Source organism: Lates calcarifer, linkage group LG24 (assembly GCF_001640805.2).
Source record: "Lates calcarifer isolate ASB-BC8 linkage group LG24, TLL_Latcal_v3, whole genome shotgun sequence".
In the NCBI taxonomy this organism is placed as follows: domain Eukaryota; kingdom Metazoa; phylum Chordata; class Actinopteri; family Centropomidae; genus Lates; species Lates calcarifer.
The window spans coordinates 344,495-362,434 of NC_066856.1; the positions used below are offsets into that span (position 1 = coordinate 344,495).

Below are 17,940 nucleotides of genomic sequence, written 5' to 3' on the forward strand. Positions count from 1 at the left end.
CCCTGAGAGCCTGAAAGGAGCAGCTGATGCCTGAACGCAGAGCAAGGGAGGACATGTTTTGAAAATGACCTGTAATCCTATCTGAGCTCCTGCTTCCTGACTGATGGGATTCCTTCACCGGCTTGTACTGTTTTCATTCTGGACAACACATTTCACCTCTGCAGAGAGTGTCCTCCTCCACAGGATCATCCAGGTCCACCTGAGGCTACTACTGCTGCTCAGACAGTTTTTCTCCTGTAGGGAGCAAACCGCAGGCTTTTACAATAACACAATTAACACACTGAGCTGCTGCTCTGATCACACTGTATCACTGTGGTTAGACTCAAAAATCAAAAAGGCAAAAGCTCTTCAAAGGTTTTCACTAGTGAATTTGGCCATAGTGTTACCACAGTGAGGAGGGAAACTATCTGGTGGCAAGTGGTGGTTGAGCCAAGGTACGTATACTAAAAGTAGTTGGGTGATTGGGAGCAGGTGTGCTGGGAAACCCCGCGCTGCATCCTGCCTCTGTCAGGGAAAACACAAATGACACACACAGGGAAGAGATACAAGGGAAAGACCAGGGAAACAAACACAGGACAGAAAACACTTGGAGAACTTAAGGTCACAGTGGGGGCTGTGACAATTATAAAAATAATTTAGTGTAGTTGAATGTTGTCCCCATTTCATTTATAATTAGCACCAAATAACTGAGTCCTTTCAGGAAGGTACATGTGAATTTTCAGTTTCTTATCAGTATATTTCTGTGAAATTAGAGAGCCTGATAAGAAAACATGCAGGTAGAAGTAAAATTTCTCATCTCATCTGAGGATGTCATTAACCAGAGACCATGATAATGATGATGAGGCTCAGAGCAGTTTACATCAGTGCACACACCTGTGATTAACATACTCCCATCAGCAAAGGCAGGTAATAAGCTTCAGAGGTCAGGTGTAACTTTTAATATCAGCATCAAACTTGTGTGGTTAAATTCTGTTCCTGTTCTGCCTCCTCCACTGGACACAGATCACAGCCAACGGTCTTCAATGAAATTTTTTCTCTCTCTTTGCCCTACAGCAAATTTCTCTGCAAAAAAAGTTGAACGCTCAGCTAAAGCTTCCTTCGCCTGCAACAGCTCCTTCTGGGCACCGAGTGACGAGGTGGTGGAGGGAGGGAGGGAGAGACAGTGACCAGAGTCCCTCCCCAGTGTGAGCTCAGTAACAGAGACAGATTGCAGTGGGAGGGACACGTCCCATTTCTGAGGGTGAGTAACACTGAAAACAGATGACAGCATGATCTCAATCAAAGAGGCTGTCAGAGATGGAGGGATGGAAGGGGGTGGGGGTGGGCAAACATTCAAATGTAACACTGCGCACAAAAAATAATTTAAAGGTGAATTCTCTTCTAAACTAAAGCTCCTGCAGCTGTCTCAGCATGAGACCTTTGTTGGACATATTTGTGGAAACAATGTCTCTAACCCTCTTTTTCTCCTCTTGATTCAGTCCTCACAGTGTTACCACAGAGCTGCAGAAATGTTGACTTGTCCTGTAGCAGGAAAAGGTGAAACAGGTTTTATTAATGCTGGGTCAGTTCCACCAGGATCCACCAGGTCCATATCAGGTCACAGTTACCTGAGTTTTTCCTGCTCTGAGCAGCCAAAACATCTGATTAGATCAGATCCACTGTGTTACACTCAGAAAGATAGTTAGCTTAGCTTGATACCGTTACCTTTTGTTCATGTTGTTTCAACACCTGTAGAGACATCAGCAGCTCCTGCTCCTCCTGATACCCAGTAACAAAAGGAGCAGGATCACAGAGATCCATACAGTGAAATATATCTGCTCTCTACAAACTATCTTACTCTACTGATGTTTAAACATAGGGTACTTTTTAATGGTAAAAAAAGATTCTCATCATGTGAATTATCACAACAGCAGAGAAGACAAGGCCTGGTTGATCAGTGGTGTGTCCTGAGGTAGAAGCAGATGAGTTAAACATCTCTTTACCTGAACGTTCAGTTCAACTCTCTCACTTTTTCTGCACAAAGTTTGAACTTAATAACCTCTGCGTTTTTTTCTGCTGCAGGTGATTTAAAATGAAAAGTTAGCTCTGTCTGAGAAAATGGTCACAGCCGCAATGACATCATCACTGTCAAAATGGCGACCAGGTGAAGAGAGAAGAGGTAGCAGTCTGAGAGTCCACATCAGGTGAACAGGGCAGGTGTTGGATGAGTTGTCTCAGTTTCTCCAGAGCCTTCTACCTCAGCTACATCCAGTACCAGGCCTGTTCTCCATCCCCCACCCCCCCCAAGCTGATTATTAGCCATTGATCAGATAATCAGATCAGCCACAGGTGTGGGTTCTGATGGAGAATAATGCTGATTTCAGTGTGCAGCAGTGACAGCATGGTAGCACAGTGATGCCAGCAGCTGTTTGTCTCGGCACCAGGCCACACTGGATTCCTTACAACAGACTGGGAGCAATTGAGCATTATTACTGTCAAATATCACTGTTTGCTTTTGGAATGGGGATTAATGATGATGATGAATTCAGCAGGCCTCCTACATCCATCACAGACACACACACACACACACACACACACACACACACACACACACACACACATTATATTGGTACTCTGTCACACACCAACGTTAACAGTGATTACCTACAGTGTGTCCACCTCCTGTAAATCATTATTGAACCTGTGCTGCTGAGTACAAACACCAGCGCTCCCAGCAGCCGCGCAGTTTATTTGCTGTGGCATTTTGATGTGATCTGCCTCACGTCATGAGCTGCCCATTAGAGACAGACCTCCACTGCACATATAACACAGAATAAAAGTCTGCTGTCCCACCTGTGGTCAACAGCGTAAACAAAGCTGTCTGCAGCTATGTGATGAAAAATGTACACAGAAATTTACTGTGTAAACACACAGCTCACCTCCTTTACCCATCCACTGATATCTATCAACAACCCAGTAACAGAAACATGCTCACATATACATAAACCTCATATATTGTATCAATCACACAGATTGAATGAGACTTGGATCTTAAAAGACCAGAGAATGTGACCTATGAACACAGAGACATGTTGCACATCGTCCTCAGCCCAGTTGGCAGCTCCGTTCATGAGTCAGGGTCAGGAGCAGCAGGTGAACTTCCTGTGATGCTGTCACATGTGTGTGTGCTGCCAGGAAATGACACATTGTCTTTGAGGTGACACTGCCAGGTCTCTCTGACAACACACATACACACACACACACTTTGTTCATCTGTGCATGTGTCTGTCTCCATATGTTTGCCAGTACATAGTATTCAGTGTTGCTGTATCATGTCCACATGGACCACATGGTATCAGAACTGTGCAGCTCTCTGCTCTGACAGAAACAACATGGTGGACAGAGACAGAACCAGTACCACAGTTTGGTTTCAGTGTTTTTCTATAACATGAAATATTCATGATGAAATAAAGTTTAAAGAGGACTGGGAGTCTCTGGCTGTGGGGTGCACAGAGCTGCCTGGAGATGAATGCTAATGTTAGCATGCTAACATGTTCACAGTCACTAACATGACATTTAGCAGGTTTAATGTGTTAACATGCTTTAATGTTTGCTAACTCTCAGGAAAAACAGAGTGAGTTTAATGCCTGAACTGCAGGTTAGTTCTTTTTTTTAAAAGACATACTATATTAGTTGGTGTAAACAGGCACAGTGAGCCCACCTCCCCCCTCTCAGTCAGGATTGTAACACTAGCTCCTCTGTACTCGTCACTAGTTCACCCAGCTGATTAGTGAGGCACATTTCTCTTCATTGTGTCTGCCTCCTCATCAGGTGTTTCTCTTACAGCAGTGCTGCCTCTGAAAGCCTCGAGCTTTCTGCTTACAATTAACATTTTAAAGGCCTCTAATGTCACAACACCTTTGTTCAGATGTTATTTTTCATCTGAGAAGCATCTGTAAGATAATGGTTTCCACATGACATGATTATTCTGAGCCCTAGGCTCATTCTGCCCACTACAGCGCCTACATTTATATTTTAGATATGTAGACAAGGGATATTTGACTTTTAATGCAGGTTCAAGAAAATTATACATAGTAGCAAGTTCTTAAAAGCAGTTTCATGTCATTTTTAATTTAATTCAGTTTCATTCTGGCGGATTGTAACATTAGTCATTGAGGGTTGACATTTTATTTTGCCTCTCTGAACCTGGACGTGGAACCTGGTCTGGAGTCAGGAGGGTGGAGGTGTTCGGTCTGTGTACATAATGGCCAATCAATTTTTGGTTTGGAGTGGGAAGACAGAAAACAGATGATGCGCCTTTTTGTTTTGGAATAAAAAACCGGAAACAAAAAACAAGATGTTTTTCGATTTTCATTTTGGAACAATGAAATCAGAAAACAAACTAACATTTTTATTTTTGTTGTATGTTACATTATGGGCTTAAAAACGTCTAAATTATTTTTATTTTGCCCCAGAAGTCACCCAATGGACAATAGCACAGGATCCCCACAGGCTAGCACAGTTCTTTTCTGTGCTGCCCAGCTGAGGCTAATAAGATAAGATAAGATAGACTTTATTTATACCACTTGTGGGAAATTCACTCATTACAGCAGCAAGAATAATAATAATAAAATAAAAATAAAAATAAAAATGACTGTAACTGATTTCTCATTTTCCCTGTGTTAACTTAAAACTACTAGTCATTCTTTGTTTTTCGATTTCATGTTCCAAAACTTTTTTGTTTCGAGTTTTTTATTCCAAAACAAAAAACATGAAAATGCTCATCATCTGTTTTCTGTTTTCTCACTTTTTTGCCATTATGTACACAGACTGTGTTCCCTTTTCATTCACACTGAGTCACTGCTGAAGAGGAAGAATAAAACTCATCCAGTGTAATGTGGCATTAATTTTTGTGCTAACTGGTCCAGACTAACCCTGCAGGCTGCTTTAAAACGCTGTGTGTGAGGTTCTGCTTTGCCCAGAGCCCAGATCCAATTTAGAGCTGGGAGCAGAGTGGAGCTTGAAATGCTTCAGGGAGCTATAATCAATCATAATTTCTCAGAGCAGGGTGGTAAAGTGCACTGCTCATCTGCCTGCTGTGGCATTCACCGCTCAACTTTAATTCAGCCATGTGTCAAGGTGGAGGCAGGGAGCAGCAGCTGCAAACACTCTTATAGAAAGATATAGATATATTTTCCATCAGATGTTCTCACCACCCCGGCTAGATCCTCAAAAGCCTGATTCCAAACTCTCTACAGAGGAAACAGATGTGAGGATTGGAGTGTAGATCACCTGTTGGACTCAGTGGTCCAGTATGATTACTGCTGACTCTGCACCGATCCATATGTTAACTTGAACTCACCTGTGTCAGCACTGCAAGGAGGGAGGAGTCCACCGGCAGAGGACCATGGTCTCTGACTCATCCAGCAGCTTCACACTTGACAAACTGTCCCAGAGAATGCTGGCGGTCTGGATCTAATGAATAGAACCACATCATCTGCAAAGAGCAAACTATTGATGAGCATTTGAAGAAATTTCCTTGCTTGATCATTGGGAAAATTAACAATCAATTATCAGCCATTTTTTATACTGAAAATGCCTATTGCAGAAAATACCCTGATAAAAAGTGTGGTTTTCCTTAGTGACATCTTTAAGAAATTAGAAGAAGAAGAAATTATAGTCCAACAACAATCCTCTTAAACAAAGCCTTTAAAGTTGAACTAACAACACCTCCTGCTGCCATGTAGTGAAAATAATTATACTGCTTCAAGGCATGCTTCACAAACTCACTGATATGAACGCATTGAATGGAGGTCACCACCAACTGGAAACCTGTTTGAATATGGATACATGGTCACTGTTTGTTTAGTATGTTTAAAAAAAAAGCACACAAACAACACACTGTGTTACTGTTTCCTGGTGGTGTGCAGTAAATGTTTCCAGTCTTTATGCTAAGCTAAGCTAGGGCTGCTGGATGTGACATGTCCCCCATCTCAACTACTGAGTGTCCACATATATTTTTTTTCTGCAGGAACAAAGCCATTTCCTTCTTTAGTTCTGCTGTTCTCCCACTGTAGTTATGATCTGCTTTGTTATGGCATCAGTCTGCCTCATTCCCACAGCCCAAGTTTGAAAAAGAAACTGTTGGCCACACTGAGCAAGAGAGGGAGGGAAGGGGAGGAGAGGGGGCAGAGAGAGGCAGAGATTTGCCAACAGCGCCAATCGACCTACTTCCGATTTAGTGGTGAGGATCAGTTTCAGGTTTTTGGCTGGTGGGTGGCTGCACCGTACAAATGTTTACCCTGTACAGGAAGGGTGGAAATATTTCAGTGCAACCACAACCAATCACAAAGGGAAATCTCCCCAGAGCTGTCTCTGAGTGTGTGCGTGTGCGTGTGTGTGTGTGTGAATTACTTTCCACTGCTCTGACTCTGAACTCAGTTCCCGGTCTTATCAGATCTGTGGGAAGATGCTGCACAACTGTTTCCTCAAGAGTAAAGTCAGAGTGAAACTGTGTGTTGATGGATCAATATATGTTTGTCTGATCACTGGTAGCAGAAGTATAGAAGTGTACAGTACATGGATAAATCATTTTACAGTAAAGACTATGATTCAGGGGGTACAGGTAGAGGTGAATAGAGATGTTTAAAAAGCTGATTAACATGATTCTTTACTGAAACATGAGACAGTGAATTGTCTGCTCTTTGGGTTTTTCCTTGTGGTCAAACTCAGAGAAAAGTATTTGAACTGATTTGTTTAAAAGTGAAGTTTGTTTGGAGAGGTTTAAGAGGCTCCTGCTGCTGCTGCTGCCTCTTTGGTGAAAAAATAACCAAACTCCTCTCCAACCAACCGTTTGAATGTCTGACTGTAACCACACCAAACCTAAACCTGAACCACTGAAGCTGAAGATGAGGGAACAGTACAGTTTGCAGTACAGTGTCACCCCCCCGTGTCCAGAGTTGAAACAAGCCAGTGCCCAGCTCTGACTCTGGCCACGAGGCCAGGTTAACAGAGATCAGCTCTCTGCTTCATATTAAAACTTCCTAGAAGGAGCCAGGGAGCCAGATGTGCTGACTTCCTGAGTCACTCAATCCTGAGAGCCGAGCCAAGTTGTGATTCAGAATGGCAGAATTAGAGGGTTTTACCTCAGAGCACGTGCAACGTTTGGTGAAGTGACTTCACATGCAGGGAAAGTGCAGAGGGACTTTTTTCAACCACTGGCAGACTTTTCAGTGTGAAAGTGTGAAAGGAAACAAAACAAGCTGGGGGAGAAGGAGCCAGAACTTTTATTGAACTGAATGATTGAATGTGCTTTGGCAGGGTGGAAATACAAAAAGCAGAGAGTTAAAGAGACACGTGTGAAATTATAAAAGGCCTCATTAGGTTTTCATTTATATTACTACATAACACAACAACCAAGAAACCCTTTTATGAAATAATCTTTATGTAGAGTGTTGTGAAATACATAAAGCACCTGAAATAAGTGATGCTAACAACAGCAAACTGTTGATGGTTTTGAATTGTTTCCATGTGAAAGAAAGAAACTGTGTCAGGGTGAAAAACACCCAACAATGATTCTGGGTTTAGACCCAAGAGAAGTGGTCCAACTGTTGGAGCGGAGCAGTTGTTTCTGACTGCAGAGGATTTTCTTTTCAGCCAGACAATTACACAGCAATCAATCTGAGAGCTCGTTGAGAGGGGCAGCTCCTTGCTGGGCATCCAACCTTAGCCCGGAGCTTCATCTGAATGTGATGATCCCTCCCAACCTTAGCCAGACTTTAACATGCGACCTGAGGAGCAGAGGAGGAAACCCACTATAGGTTTTCACATTCCTGAAAGTGCAGAGGAAGTCTCTGTTTGAATTTAGGGAGCCTCTCCTCGTCACAGCTTCTCTTTATTCCTGAGCTTGCAGAGAAAGGCAGACAGACGGGAGGCTTTGGATTCACACTGCCAGCAGATCCAGGAGGTCTGACTGGGAGCAGATGCAGCAGTTATGAGACAGAGTCGTGTTTGGAAAGGGAGGCTTTGAGGATCCTGGCAGAGCACTGCGCTGGTGGGTGGACCAGTTGGAAAGGGCCAGAACCTTTCAGAAAGGGTATTCAGGATTACTGAGCGAGAGAGGAAATCATTAAGAAGAGGAGAGGAAGAGAGGGTTGGAAAAGGAGAGAGGAAGCCAGGGTGAGAAAATGATTCAAGCAGCCAACAAACTTCTAAATAATTGTAAACTTTTATCACAGCAAAGAGCAGAGAAATGAATTCAGTCAGAGACGGGGGGCAACTCAGCTGCCGGCCTCAGTCTTCAGCTGAGTACAATCAAACATGCTGCACACATTGCAGCAGTGATGAGTGAAATGTTGAGGGAGTAAGTCGACCTTTAGGCTGAGATCAGGTTTAACTCCCAGAGATCCACTCAGAGCTGTGGGTTTTAATACAACACCTGTCTACAAACCAGACAGCTCCTCAGGTGATTCAGTGTCTGTGTCCTAATCACTTATCATGAGGTAAACCAGCCGTACCTGTGTCCTCCACAAATCTGTACACCTGTGATCAGGGCTTAGCTGTGATGGAGCTAAATCAGCAGCTGCCTTGTTCCACACAGAGTGAACTGATGTGTGGGTCAGAGCACAAACACAGGCTTTATACTGATGACCTGTGATGAACTGTCACATATCATTGAACATACAGGACTCTGTCCTATACTGACACCAGGTCTGTAAGTCCACAGTGGATCCAGTATTTCAGAAACTCAGAGTTTTTCAGTGTTGAGTGTTTCAGACCACAAGCTCCTCAGTCTTCAACATGTAGGGAGGTGCAGAGGGTGGTGAGTCTGAATGGGAGCTGGTGTCAGTACCAGTCCAGTCTGGTCTGTAGGACTAAACCAGTGTCAGCAGAGAGTGCCCTGAGGGTAAAACTGGACTTACTCAGTCACCACCTACTCTGATTAAAGCTTAACTTTGTTGTACAGTTTGTGACTGTTTAAGGTTGAAATGCTTCACTGACGACCTGTGATAGCCAGTGCCAGCTGGGACCCCCCCCTCACAATGGATGGATGGATGCTTCACTGACATGTCTGACAGTCTGGTGAGAAGTGAGAGCTTCTGTCAGACTGTAGAGGAGGAGGATGTGTCAGTGTAAATTCGGTTTGTATTGAAATCATAAAAGAATCAGAGGAAACGATTTGCTCATGAGTTCTATCACTAACCGACACTGGAAACAGTTATAACTGTCTTCTACATTTCACTTCAAACACTTTCTCCTCAGAAACATCGCAAACATACAGAAAACTGTTAATACATACACACAGGAAGTTACCTGACTGAATAATGAACACATGATTTTTTTTTCATGATGTTTTTTCTTCAGATACACTTTTCTCTGGTCATTGTGTTGTTCTGGTGTTTTTATTGGGAAAATATGAATTAGCAGCAGCAGCTCTATGAATGTAAACCAGATTGATGAAGTGTTTTCCAGTAAAGCCACTGGGACCTTGAACGCATCACTGTGTCTCCAGTAACCACAATGACACCGTCATCACCTGCTGGAAACCAGAGTCAGGATTACTCATTGTTCTCCGATCCCATCATCGCCCTCTGCTGGAGCCGGAGGAGTCATACAATAAATAAGTAAATAACACACACGCACGCGCGCGCGCACACACACACACACACACACACACACTATTCTGGAACAGAGACTGAACTCATACAGAGCTGCTGTCATGTGAAAACTTTATTTAGATTTATTTATATGAACACAACCTGTCAAGACGAGGACTGGTACGGCAGGACAAACTGCATCTACAGGACAGACAGGTTCTGGTTTGACTGGCTAAACTGGTTCTGGAGGACTAACTGGTTTTAGATGATGACAGACTGGTTTGAGAGGACAGACCAGTGGGATGGGGGCGCTCGTGGTGCACATGCGCACTCGGTGGGAAACACGATAGAAAACGGGCAGCTATGCCGCGCGGTGCAGAATACGGGCTGGACGTGTCCACTTGGAACAACGGCCGCTGTACCGGAGGACTGACCCGGGGACTGCGGGACCGGTAGGCTGCTGACAGGCGTTAACAGCTCACATTTCCCCGGGGATAACCTCCTCCTGAAACCGCGGCCAAAGCAGCCGAGTCCGCTCCGTCTCCCGTTTCCCGCTCCTCTCGCCTCCAGAGAGACACCGAAACATCAGCGATGTTGCTGCTAAACGTCTAGGATTTATTCCCGTCGCCCGTTTGTGTGCAGTGACTGTAAATAACCGAGCAGAGACTGAGAGAGCAGCGGATCCACTATGGCTTTACCGGCGCTCCGCAACAGGAGATGCGTTCACGGCTGCTGTGTGGGGACACTGTGTTTGCAGTTGGTGCTGTGGATTTTATGTGCCGTGAACGGAGAGGAGCAGCCGTTCAGTGTGGAGGTAAGAACCGGGACCGGATTCACTGAAGGAGCGAGAGACGCGCTCCCGGCCTGTTGGTCTGGGTTTTACCGGGTCTGGTCTGGGAATGATCATGTGTGCTGTCTGGGCAGCAACAACAGGGTCTTTGTCAGAGGTCCAGCTGGGCTGCAGCTCAGTCCCTCCGCTCATCAGTCCTCTCTGCTGGAACATTAATCACTGATAATAATCATCTGATCCGTCTACCTGAGCGCGTGCGAGGGGCCAGCATTTCAAAATAAAGGCAGCAACTTCACCTTAAAATATTCAGATGGTCTTTAATTTTACCATCACACACACTCATGACATGTAATCCATAGAAGGCAGATTATTCAGATTATTCAGAACAGATCCAGGTCCAGGGCATGGACATGAGTCTTATAACAAAGCAGCACATGGTCCGAGGGCTCTGCACTGTGGGCAGCTACACCCTGATCTGCTGATCTGAGATCTGCTAACAGCCCTGAGGCTACAAATGTTATTTTAGTAAACTTGGTTCTGTCTTTGATTCCAGACTCAGAACTAACAGTTGGTTTTATAACTGGACTGGACAACCTCTTTACTTCCAGAGCTGAAGGCATGAACCCCTCACTGCACACACACGCGCACACACACACACACACACACACACACACACACACACAGGAACATCCTGGCATGTCATTCATGTCCCACATGTACGTATCCAGATGATCTGTCAGCCTGGCTGCTGCTCTGTTCCCTTTGGACAGCACAGAGGCAACAGATTCAGTCCAGATGCTACAGTTTCAGCAGAGAAAACGGCCGAGCTCACATGACACAGAGACAGAAAGACATCTGTTCTCTGTTGTCTCCAGGTATATCTCAGTTTATACTGGAACATGTTGTCTGACTGTTTGTCCTGAGGATAAGTGAAGCTGAGTTTCTCTGAGCCAATCAGAAGCAACAAACCCAGGCTCTCTAGTAAGACACAGCAGTAGTTAGTAGTATTTAGGCTTTGAAATGAGAACTGTGTGCTGAGGTTTGTGGGTAAAACATGAAACCTTTGCTTTAAAAATCCATTTTTCACGCAGGTCAGTTGATTTGTGCCTGAATGAGAGGAGCAGTGTGATGAGTGGAGACGTTCCTTCTGAGAGAAAGTTTAAACCCTGAACTAAACACAGAGACCTTAGCTTCATATCTGTAAGGTGACATGTTTGGTAGTGGTTGTTGTGAGGATTAAACTGATTAAACTGTTCATCTGTGCTGGAGAGGCTCAGTGTGTTAAACCATTTGATCAGAGGCAGCTGAAGCAGAGTCAGTGTAAACAGGGTCCTGGTCCACAGTCCAGTCCAGCAAAGCTTCACGCAGCCAGTAGGAGGGTGACTGATGTCTCTTTGCCACGTTGTAAACAGCTGCTGCACTGACAGACCTGTGGAAACTGAACTGGTTTCACCTGGGCTTGTTATGACTGAGTATTTCCTCTAGATTGTGTGGTTTCAGCCTAAACCAGTACCTGTTATTTTTATCATTAGTTTTTGTAGGACTCAGAGTAATTAAAAGAGAAATGATGGATTGTTAAGGTCTCTGTCTCTGTCAGACTATAAGCTGAGGTGTGACCATCTATCCTCTGATTTCTGAACTCTGTGTTCAGTTAAAGACTTGTTTAAAGTCCCAGACTCTTACCGCTCTGCTGCACCTCATGGTTTTACTCTGAGTCCATTTGACTGATTCACAGTGAAACAGAAACATCTGTCTGTCTCACAGCAGGTTCTGTCTTTTACCGCCTCTTTCTGCTGGGGTTTGAGATATTTGATTCATGGGTCAAGTTGTAGCAGCAGCAGTTTTAGAAGTTGTAGCAGCAGTAGCAGCAGCAGTGGTAGCAGTAGTTGTAGCAGCAGCAGTAGTTGTAGCAGCAGTTTTAGCAGTTGGAGCAGCAGTGGTAGCAGCAGCAGCAGCAGTAGTGTTAGAGCAGCGGAGTCTCCTGAGCTCGGCCCAGCCTCAGTCTCAGCTAGAGAGGAGGCATCAGGTGCAACGCTTCGCTCTGACTCACATTAAGTGTTTGAATCATGCGCAGCAGAGACAAAGCGCTGAAATAATCTGCTCCACACCAAAGAGAGTTTCTCTGAGCACTTCCTGTCTTAGATGGATGAATGGATCCAGAGACACTGGTTTAACTCAACTCCGCTGTCAGTGGTTAATATTCACATTATTATTATTAAATAGTTTTAACTGAGCTGTCTAAAAAGTCTGTGAGATTCAGTGGCTACTACAGTGACAGATTAATCAATAAGCAAAACAGCTGCTGATTAATTTTCTTTTGATTGGCTGAAGCACGTGATTAATCTCTGGTTCTTGTCCAGAGTTTATGACTTTTAGAGAGATACTGACTTACTGGTTAATACATTAAAATGAAACAGTTAATGGAAATGGTTGATAAAGTGCTTCTGTTGTTGTGGATGAAAATGCTGTGGTCAGCATGTTCCAGCTGTTACAGATGTGTTGGTATTAAAGTCAGACTAATTGAATATGAAGACAACCTGACCTCAGATGGAATGTATCTCTCAGGGTCTGAGATAAAGACTGACACTCTCATCTGGTCTCACACACAGTTCTACGCTGAAGCAGATAGCTGAGCTTAGTGTTGCTTTGCATAAAGACTGAAGGCAGTGAGCCTGGCTCTGTCCAAAGCTCAAAACTTGTTTGTTTAATCTGTGCACAGACAAATGCATGTTTAGGGGGAGTTATCTGCTGAACTTTGTAACAGCAACCTGAAACCACAAAATGCAACTCTTAGATTTTAGTCTGTGTGCAGATTAAACAAATATTCATTGTGCAAATGTTCGTGGTGGGAACTGTTGGGTTTCTCTCTGTAAATATAATGATATAAAGAGCACAGTCTAGACCTGCTCTATATGAAAAGTAACTCGAGATAACTTCTGTTGTGATTTGGCGCCATATAAATAAAATTGAATTTTGTTAAGCTAAATGATAACCATTCCTTTAATGACTCCAAACAAATAACAATTAATTTTTTAAAAGCTTTTCTGTTTGATATGTGTGAAAACTTAAGACAGGCCAATATAAACATTGCTTGAAGGTATTTACAGCATTAGTATATAAAAAAACATATTGTCATTAATATAAAGAATTTTTTGTGTGTAGTGTGTGTAGTATGTGTAGTGTGTGTGTGCTGTGCCAGTGCAAAGCACTCAGTGCTGTTGTCACTATGTGGAGAATGGCAGAGCTTCATTCCTGTCACAGCTCAGGTTACCATTCGGCTCACTCAGCCTCTGAGTGGCATCTGGGTAATGGAAAACATCTGCTGTGAATATGAATGTGTGTGTGTGTGTCTATGTATGTAAACAATTGTGGCTTCTCTCACTTCCATGGATTTTTGTTCTCACTTCTTGTTGTTAGTGTCTGTTAGTGTGTGTTCCATCTTTCCCCCGCTCTGTCACTGCCAACCACAGTCCTACACTCAGGACTTTCATTTAAACTGCCCACAACTGAAAACTGTGTTAAAACAATCTTAAAGATCTTATTTGCTATTTTTGGTGATAAGTGCTCACTGGCATGCTGTTTCTGTTTCTGTGCTGCGTTTCCCAGAAGTGCTTTGGCAGTCAAACAGTCTACACGCTGCTTTGCTGTGCTTTTTCCTTGAATTTTCACATAATGAAGTTTGAATGTTCCTTTTTCTTTGCCGCACCACCATGGTTATCAGCTCTGAGATTAACACTTGACCGCTCCACACAATCGTCTAAAATAGCCTCAGATTAATAATGCATCACTTCCTGTGCAGCAGAGGCTTTTTCCCAACGTCTGCCTCTTTTATAACCGTCAGTCAGTTATGGTGCTCAGGCTTTTATTTCTGATATTTTCCCTTTATTTTCATGATAATCAGCCTCCTCTTTGTAACACACATATTCTCCTCCTACATACACTCTGTATGTATGAGCTCACCTCCTGTGTCTGAGTGCATGCAGGCGTGTTTATAAATGTGTTCTGTCCTCGTTTTTCACTGAGCAATCATATGGATTGCAAGTACACACACACACACACACACACACACACACACACAGACACACACACACACACACACACACACACACACACACACACACACACAGGTTTCTTGACGTCATTTGGCTTTGGTAAGAGAGCAGATTTCTGAGCCACTGGGGTGTCTGTGTCAGTCTGTTCACCCAATCCTAGAGAAATACAACAACACCTGCACTGACCTAAATGATTCATAATCACACACAGTCACACACACACACCACACACACACACACATATGCACACACACCTGCGTTTCCTGAGCAGCCTCTTGTTGTTGTTGTAAATCTCTCTCGGTGTGTGTCAGCAGACAGTCTTTCTCTCTCTGAGCTGTGTCTTTGGTCACAGTTTACTGAGCTGTTAAATCTTTAATGTGACTGACAACTGCAGCATTAGATGATGCCAGTGGGGAATCACACTAGAGGCTGTCAATTAAGCTGTTGACAGGAAGATACCAGTCTGTGTGTGCGTGTCTGTGTGTGTTCACATTTACACAGCACAATCTCTACTATAATCACACAGCAGCAGGGTGAAGATGGACCTGAACCCCAGTCTGCTTCATGGAGATTTAGTCTGTGAGGACTGGGATGTTTCTGCAGGGGTAGTGTATAACACATCTGCTGATATCAGATGTCATCATCCAGACATTTTCTTTGTGTCTTTTTCCGTGTCAGGTCATGAGAATGCTTTGGAAACTCCCCACAGATTATCCACTGTTGTGATCAGTATGTATGATCAGCCAGTGACATTTTTAGGTGACATTTCTGTGACCTTTTGCCTTGATGGGGCTGCTGAGACGGTGAACATCATATGCATAAAGTGTTTCTTTTGTGTGTGTCCATGTATATGTGTGTGTGCAGGTGCTTGGGGTTAAACATGCAACAATGTTCAGCCTCTGCAGAGATCACGCTGCCTTTGGGTCATGAGGTGCAGCTGATGGTTCTGGTGTTGAGCCTCATGCACATTCAGATTTTACAGTGCGAATTTAAGTGTGTGGGTTTGTGGTTACTGATGTGGGCAGGAGGGCTGTGGTTGCCTTGACGACCCTGGCACACTCACCAGTGGTTGAGCGTGTAAGCGATGAATAATTCAGGGTGGTGTTGGAGGCCGCAAGCTTTTCCCACGAGGCTGGGATCACGTTCCCACAAGTCACCTGGACCTGGAGCTCCAGTCCCTCCCAGCTACTTCGTCCCAAAGTCTGGCACTGGACAGAGAGATCCACTTTTACCTCCTCCACCTGTGGCCCCTCTCTGTTGTACAGTCAGAAAGCTGCATATTCACATGTCAAAGTCAGACCTCTGCTTGGTTGAATATTTAAACATGTAACACACTGCTGTTTAATTTTGAGAAATCGTAGTTTAGTGAAAATGTTGAAGTGCTCATTGTCTGTCTGTTGACCTGCAGTAACCCCTGAAAATAGAAATACTTAGAAATATTGTTATTATGCAGTAAATATTGTTCTTGGAATGATTCAAACATGAGATTCCTTCTCCAGCTGCTTCTTAAGTTTGTAATAATTAGCTGAGCTGTTATTTGTGGTATAAAAGGACTCAGAGCGAGGTCTTCTCCTGCTGGTTCTCTCCTTGGCAGGGAGCTAATTGTATTCACTCAGTGTTCCCGGGTGTAAATCAGATCCTGATTAGATGAGTAGAATAGAAACCAGCAGGGGAACCTGGTGGTGTTGTACAGCCTGCAGACATCAGCTCCTCACCTGTCACACGCCTGTGTCACCTGATGTTTGTGAAGTGGTGAGTGAAACATTATCCTGGAGCTGAAGTTAGTGTTCACAGTTTGGACACACAGATCTTGCGGGTATGTCGTGGTCGTCTGCTTCTAAATATACACTGACAGAATCAATAATACATCAGCTGTGTGTTTGACTGATCTCAGGAGAGATGAGGCTGAAGCAGAGAAATTAAAAGCCATTTCAGTCTGTACGTGAACATAAACTAGTATTATTTTTCTTTTATAATAACAACATAAAACACGGTGTAGTCTCTTTTGTTCAGCAGCTTAGATCTAGGTCAATGGATCAGTTATGTTATGAGGTGCTCTGTGTTGTATCTTACATTGTGTCTCCCTACATTTATTGCACATAAAGAGACCTTCATCATCAGCATTCTGATGAAGATCTCTTTATAGTAAATCAGCTGTGACTCTGTAGGTTGTTTTTATGCAGTGCATTATAAACCTGACAGGTCCAAGAAACTGTCTGACTGTAATAATCTAACATTTGTTTGTGTGTCTAAAAAGCTGTTTGTGTAGTGAGGCTGAATGTTACTGTTGAATATCTGAGGTGATGAAGCTCCTTGTCAGCACTCTGAGGTTCAAACACTCACTGACGCTCTATGACAAACCAGGAGTCTCAGATTTACCACAACAGATACTAGAGTCTGACTCCTTCCAGTATCCAGTAGTGTGTGTGTTGTAGGACTTGGGGTGAAGATGGATGTGTGTATGTGAAGTTAAAGAAATTAGTTCAGTACAGTACAGTTCTCTACGTATTGAATAGTTTATTATGGATAAACTGTGCTGACAGTCTGTTTGTATTTGTCTTTAATTACTACAATACAGATGATGGGTGTTTATTTCTGACAGGTGACAGGTGGTTTTTTAGTGAACAAATCTTTGACTGTGTGATGTCCTGTCAGATTAGGAGGGATACAGCATCAGGTGATGGATGTGATCTATTTTCAGATAAACCCTCATTTAGCGTTTCCCTGCCTTATGGATCTGTGAGGACACTGTTGGCTTTTCACAACAAACCTGAACAACTGATGGCAACAGTTTCCAAAAAAAGTATTTTGTCTTAGAGATTATGACGGAAAAAAAGTCTGACAGTGGTTTTCAGACCGTTGGGGGTCACTGCTCCCGATTGCTCCCCTGTGTCTTACTGTTACTGTTTCCCCTCATGTTTAAAGTCACTCTGATGTGACGGTCATCTCCTGACTGGAGTCAAGCTGCCGCGTCACCTCTCCACATAACAGTTAATGTGATCTGCAGCACGAGCCGATGATATCACTGTAACCTGAGCGGACAGAGCTCCTAGCAGCTGATCAGCCACTGCTGTCGGGTGTGTTGCCATGGCGACTGGGTTTCCTGAGGCGCGTCTCATCCATAATAGACAAACTCCACCGTCTGGCAGGTTGGCCTTTTGATGACACCCATCGGCTAATTAGCCCGCCTTCTGCTTGTCAGGTAGCAAGGCCAAGGTGGGTGGTTGAGGTGGTCCGGGGACACAAAACACTGCTGTCGCTGAGTCTCTCCTGTACTCTGTCCTCTGTTTACCAGTGTGTGACATCTGGGGATGACCCCTGAAACCTGGTCCTGAAGTGGAAGTGGTTATAAATTATTAACAGCCTGGTTTATCAGTACAAGAAGAGACCAGCATCCACACACACACACACACACACACACACAGAGCAGGAAAATGACACCAGGTGAAAGCGAGCTAAGTTACATCTCTGCTCATTACTGTAAGTGCAATAAAAGTGTTGTGAGTAAAAAGCTAATGAGAGT

The 17,940-nt window shown here is 43.9% G+C and overlaps 1 protein-coding gene across 1 annotated transcript in view; it reads left to right on the plus strand.

Annotated features, from left to right (window-relative positions):
• Positions 1–9,890: 9,890 nt before the first annotated feature.
• The window catches only part of LOC108898232 (matrix metalloproteinase-16-like), a 59,106-nt gene continuing 51,056 nt past the window's right edge, over positions 9,891–17,940 (plus strand). The window contains 1 exon segment of the mRNA XM_018698145.2: positions 9,891–10,389. Coding sequence (XP_018553661.1) covers positions 10,264–10,389 — 126 coding nt within the window. The 5' untranslated portion in view covers positions 9,891–10,263.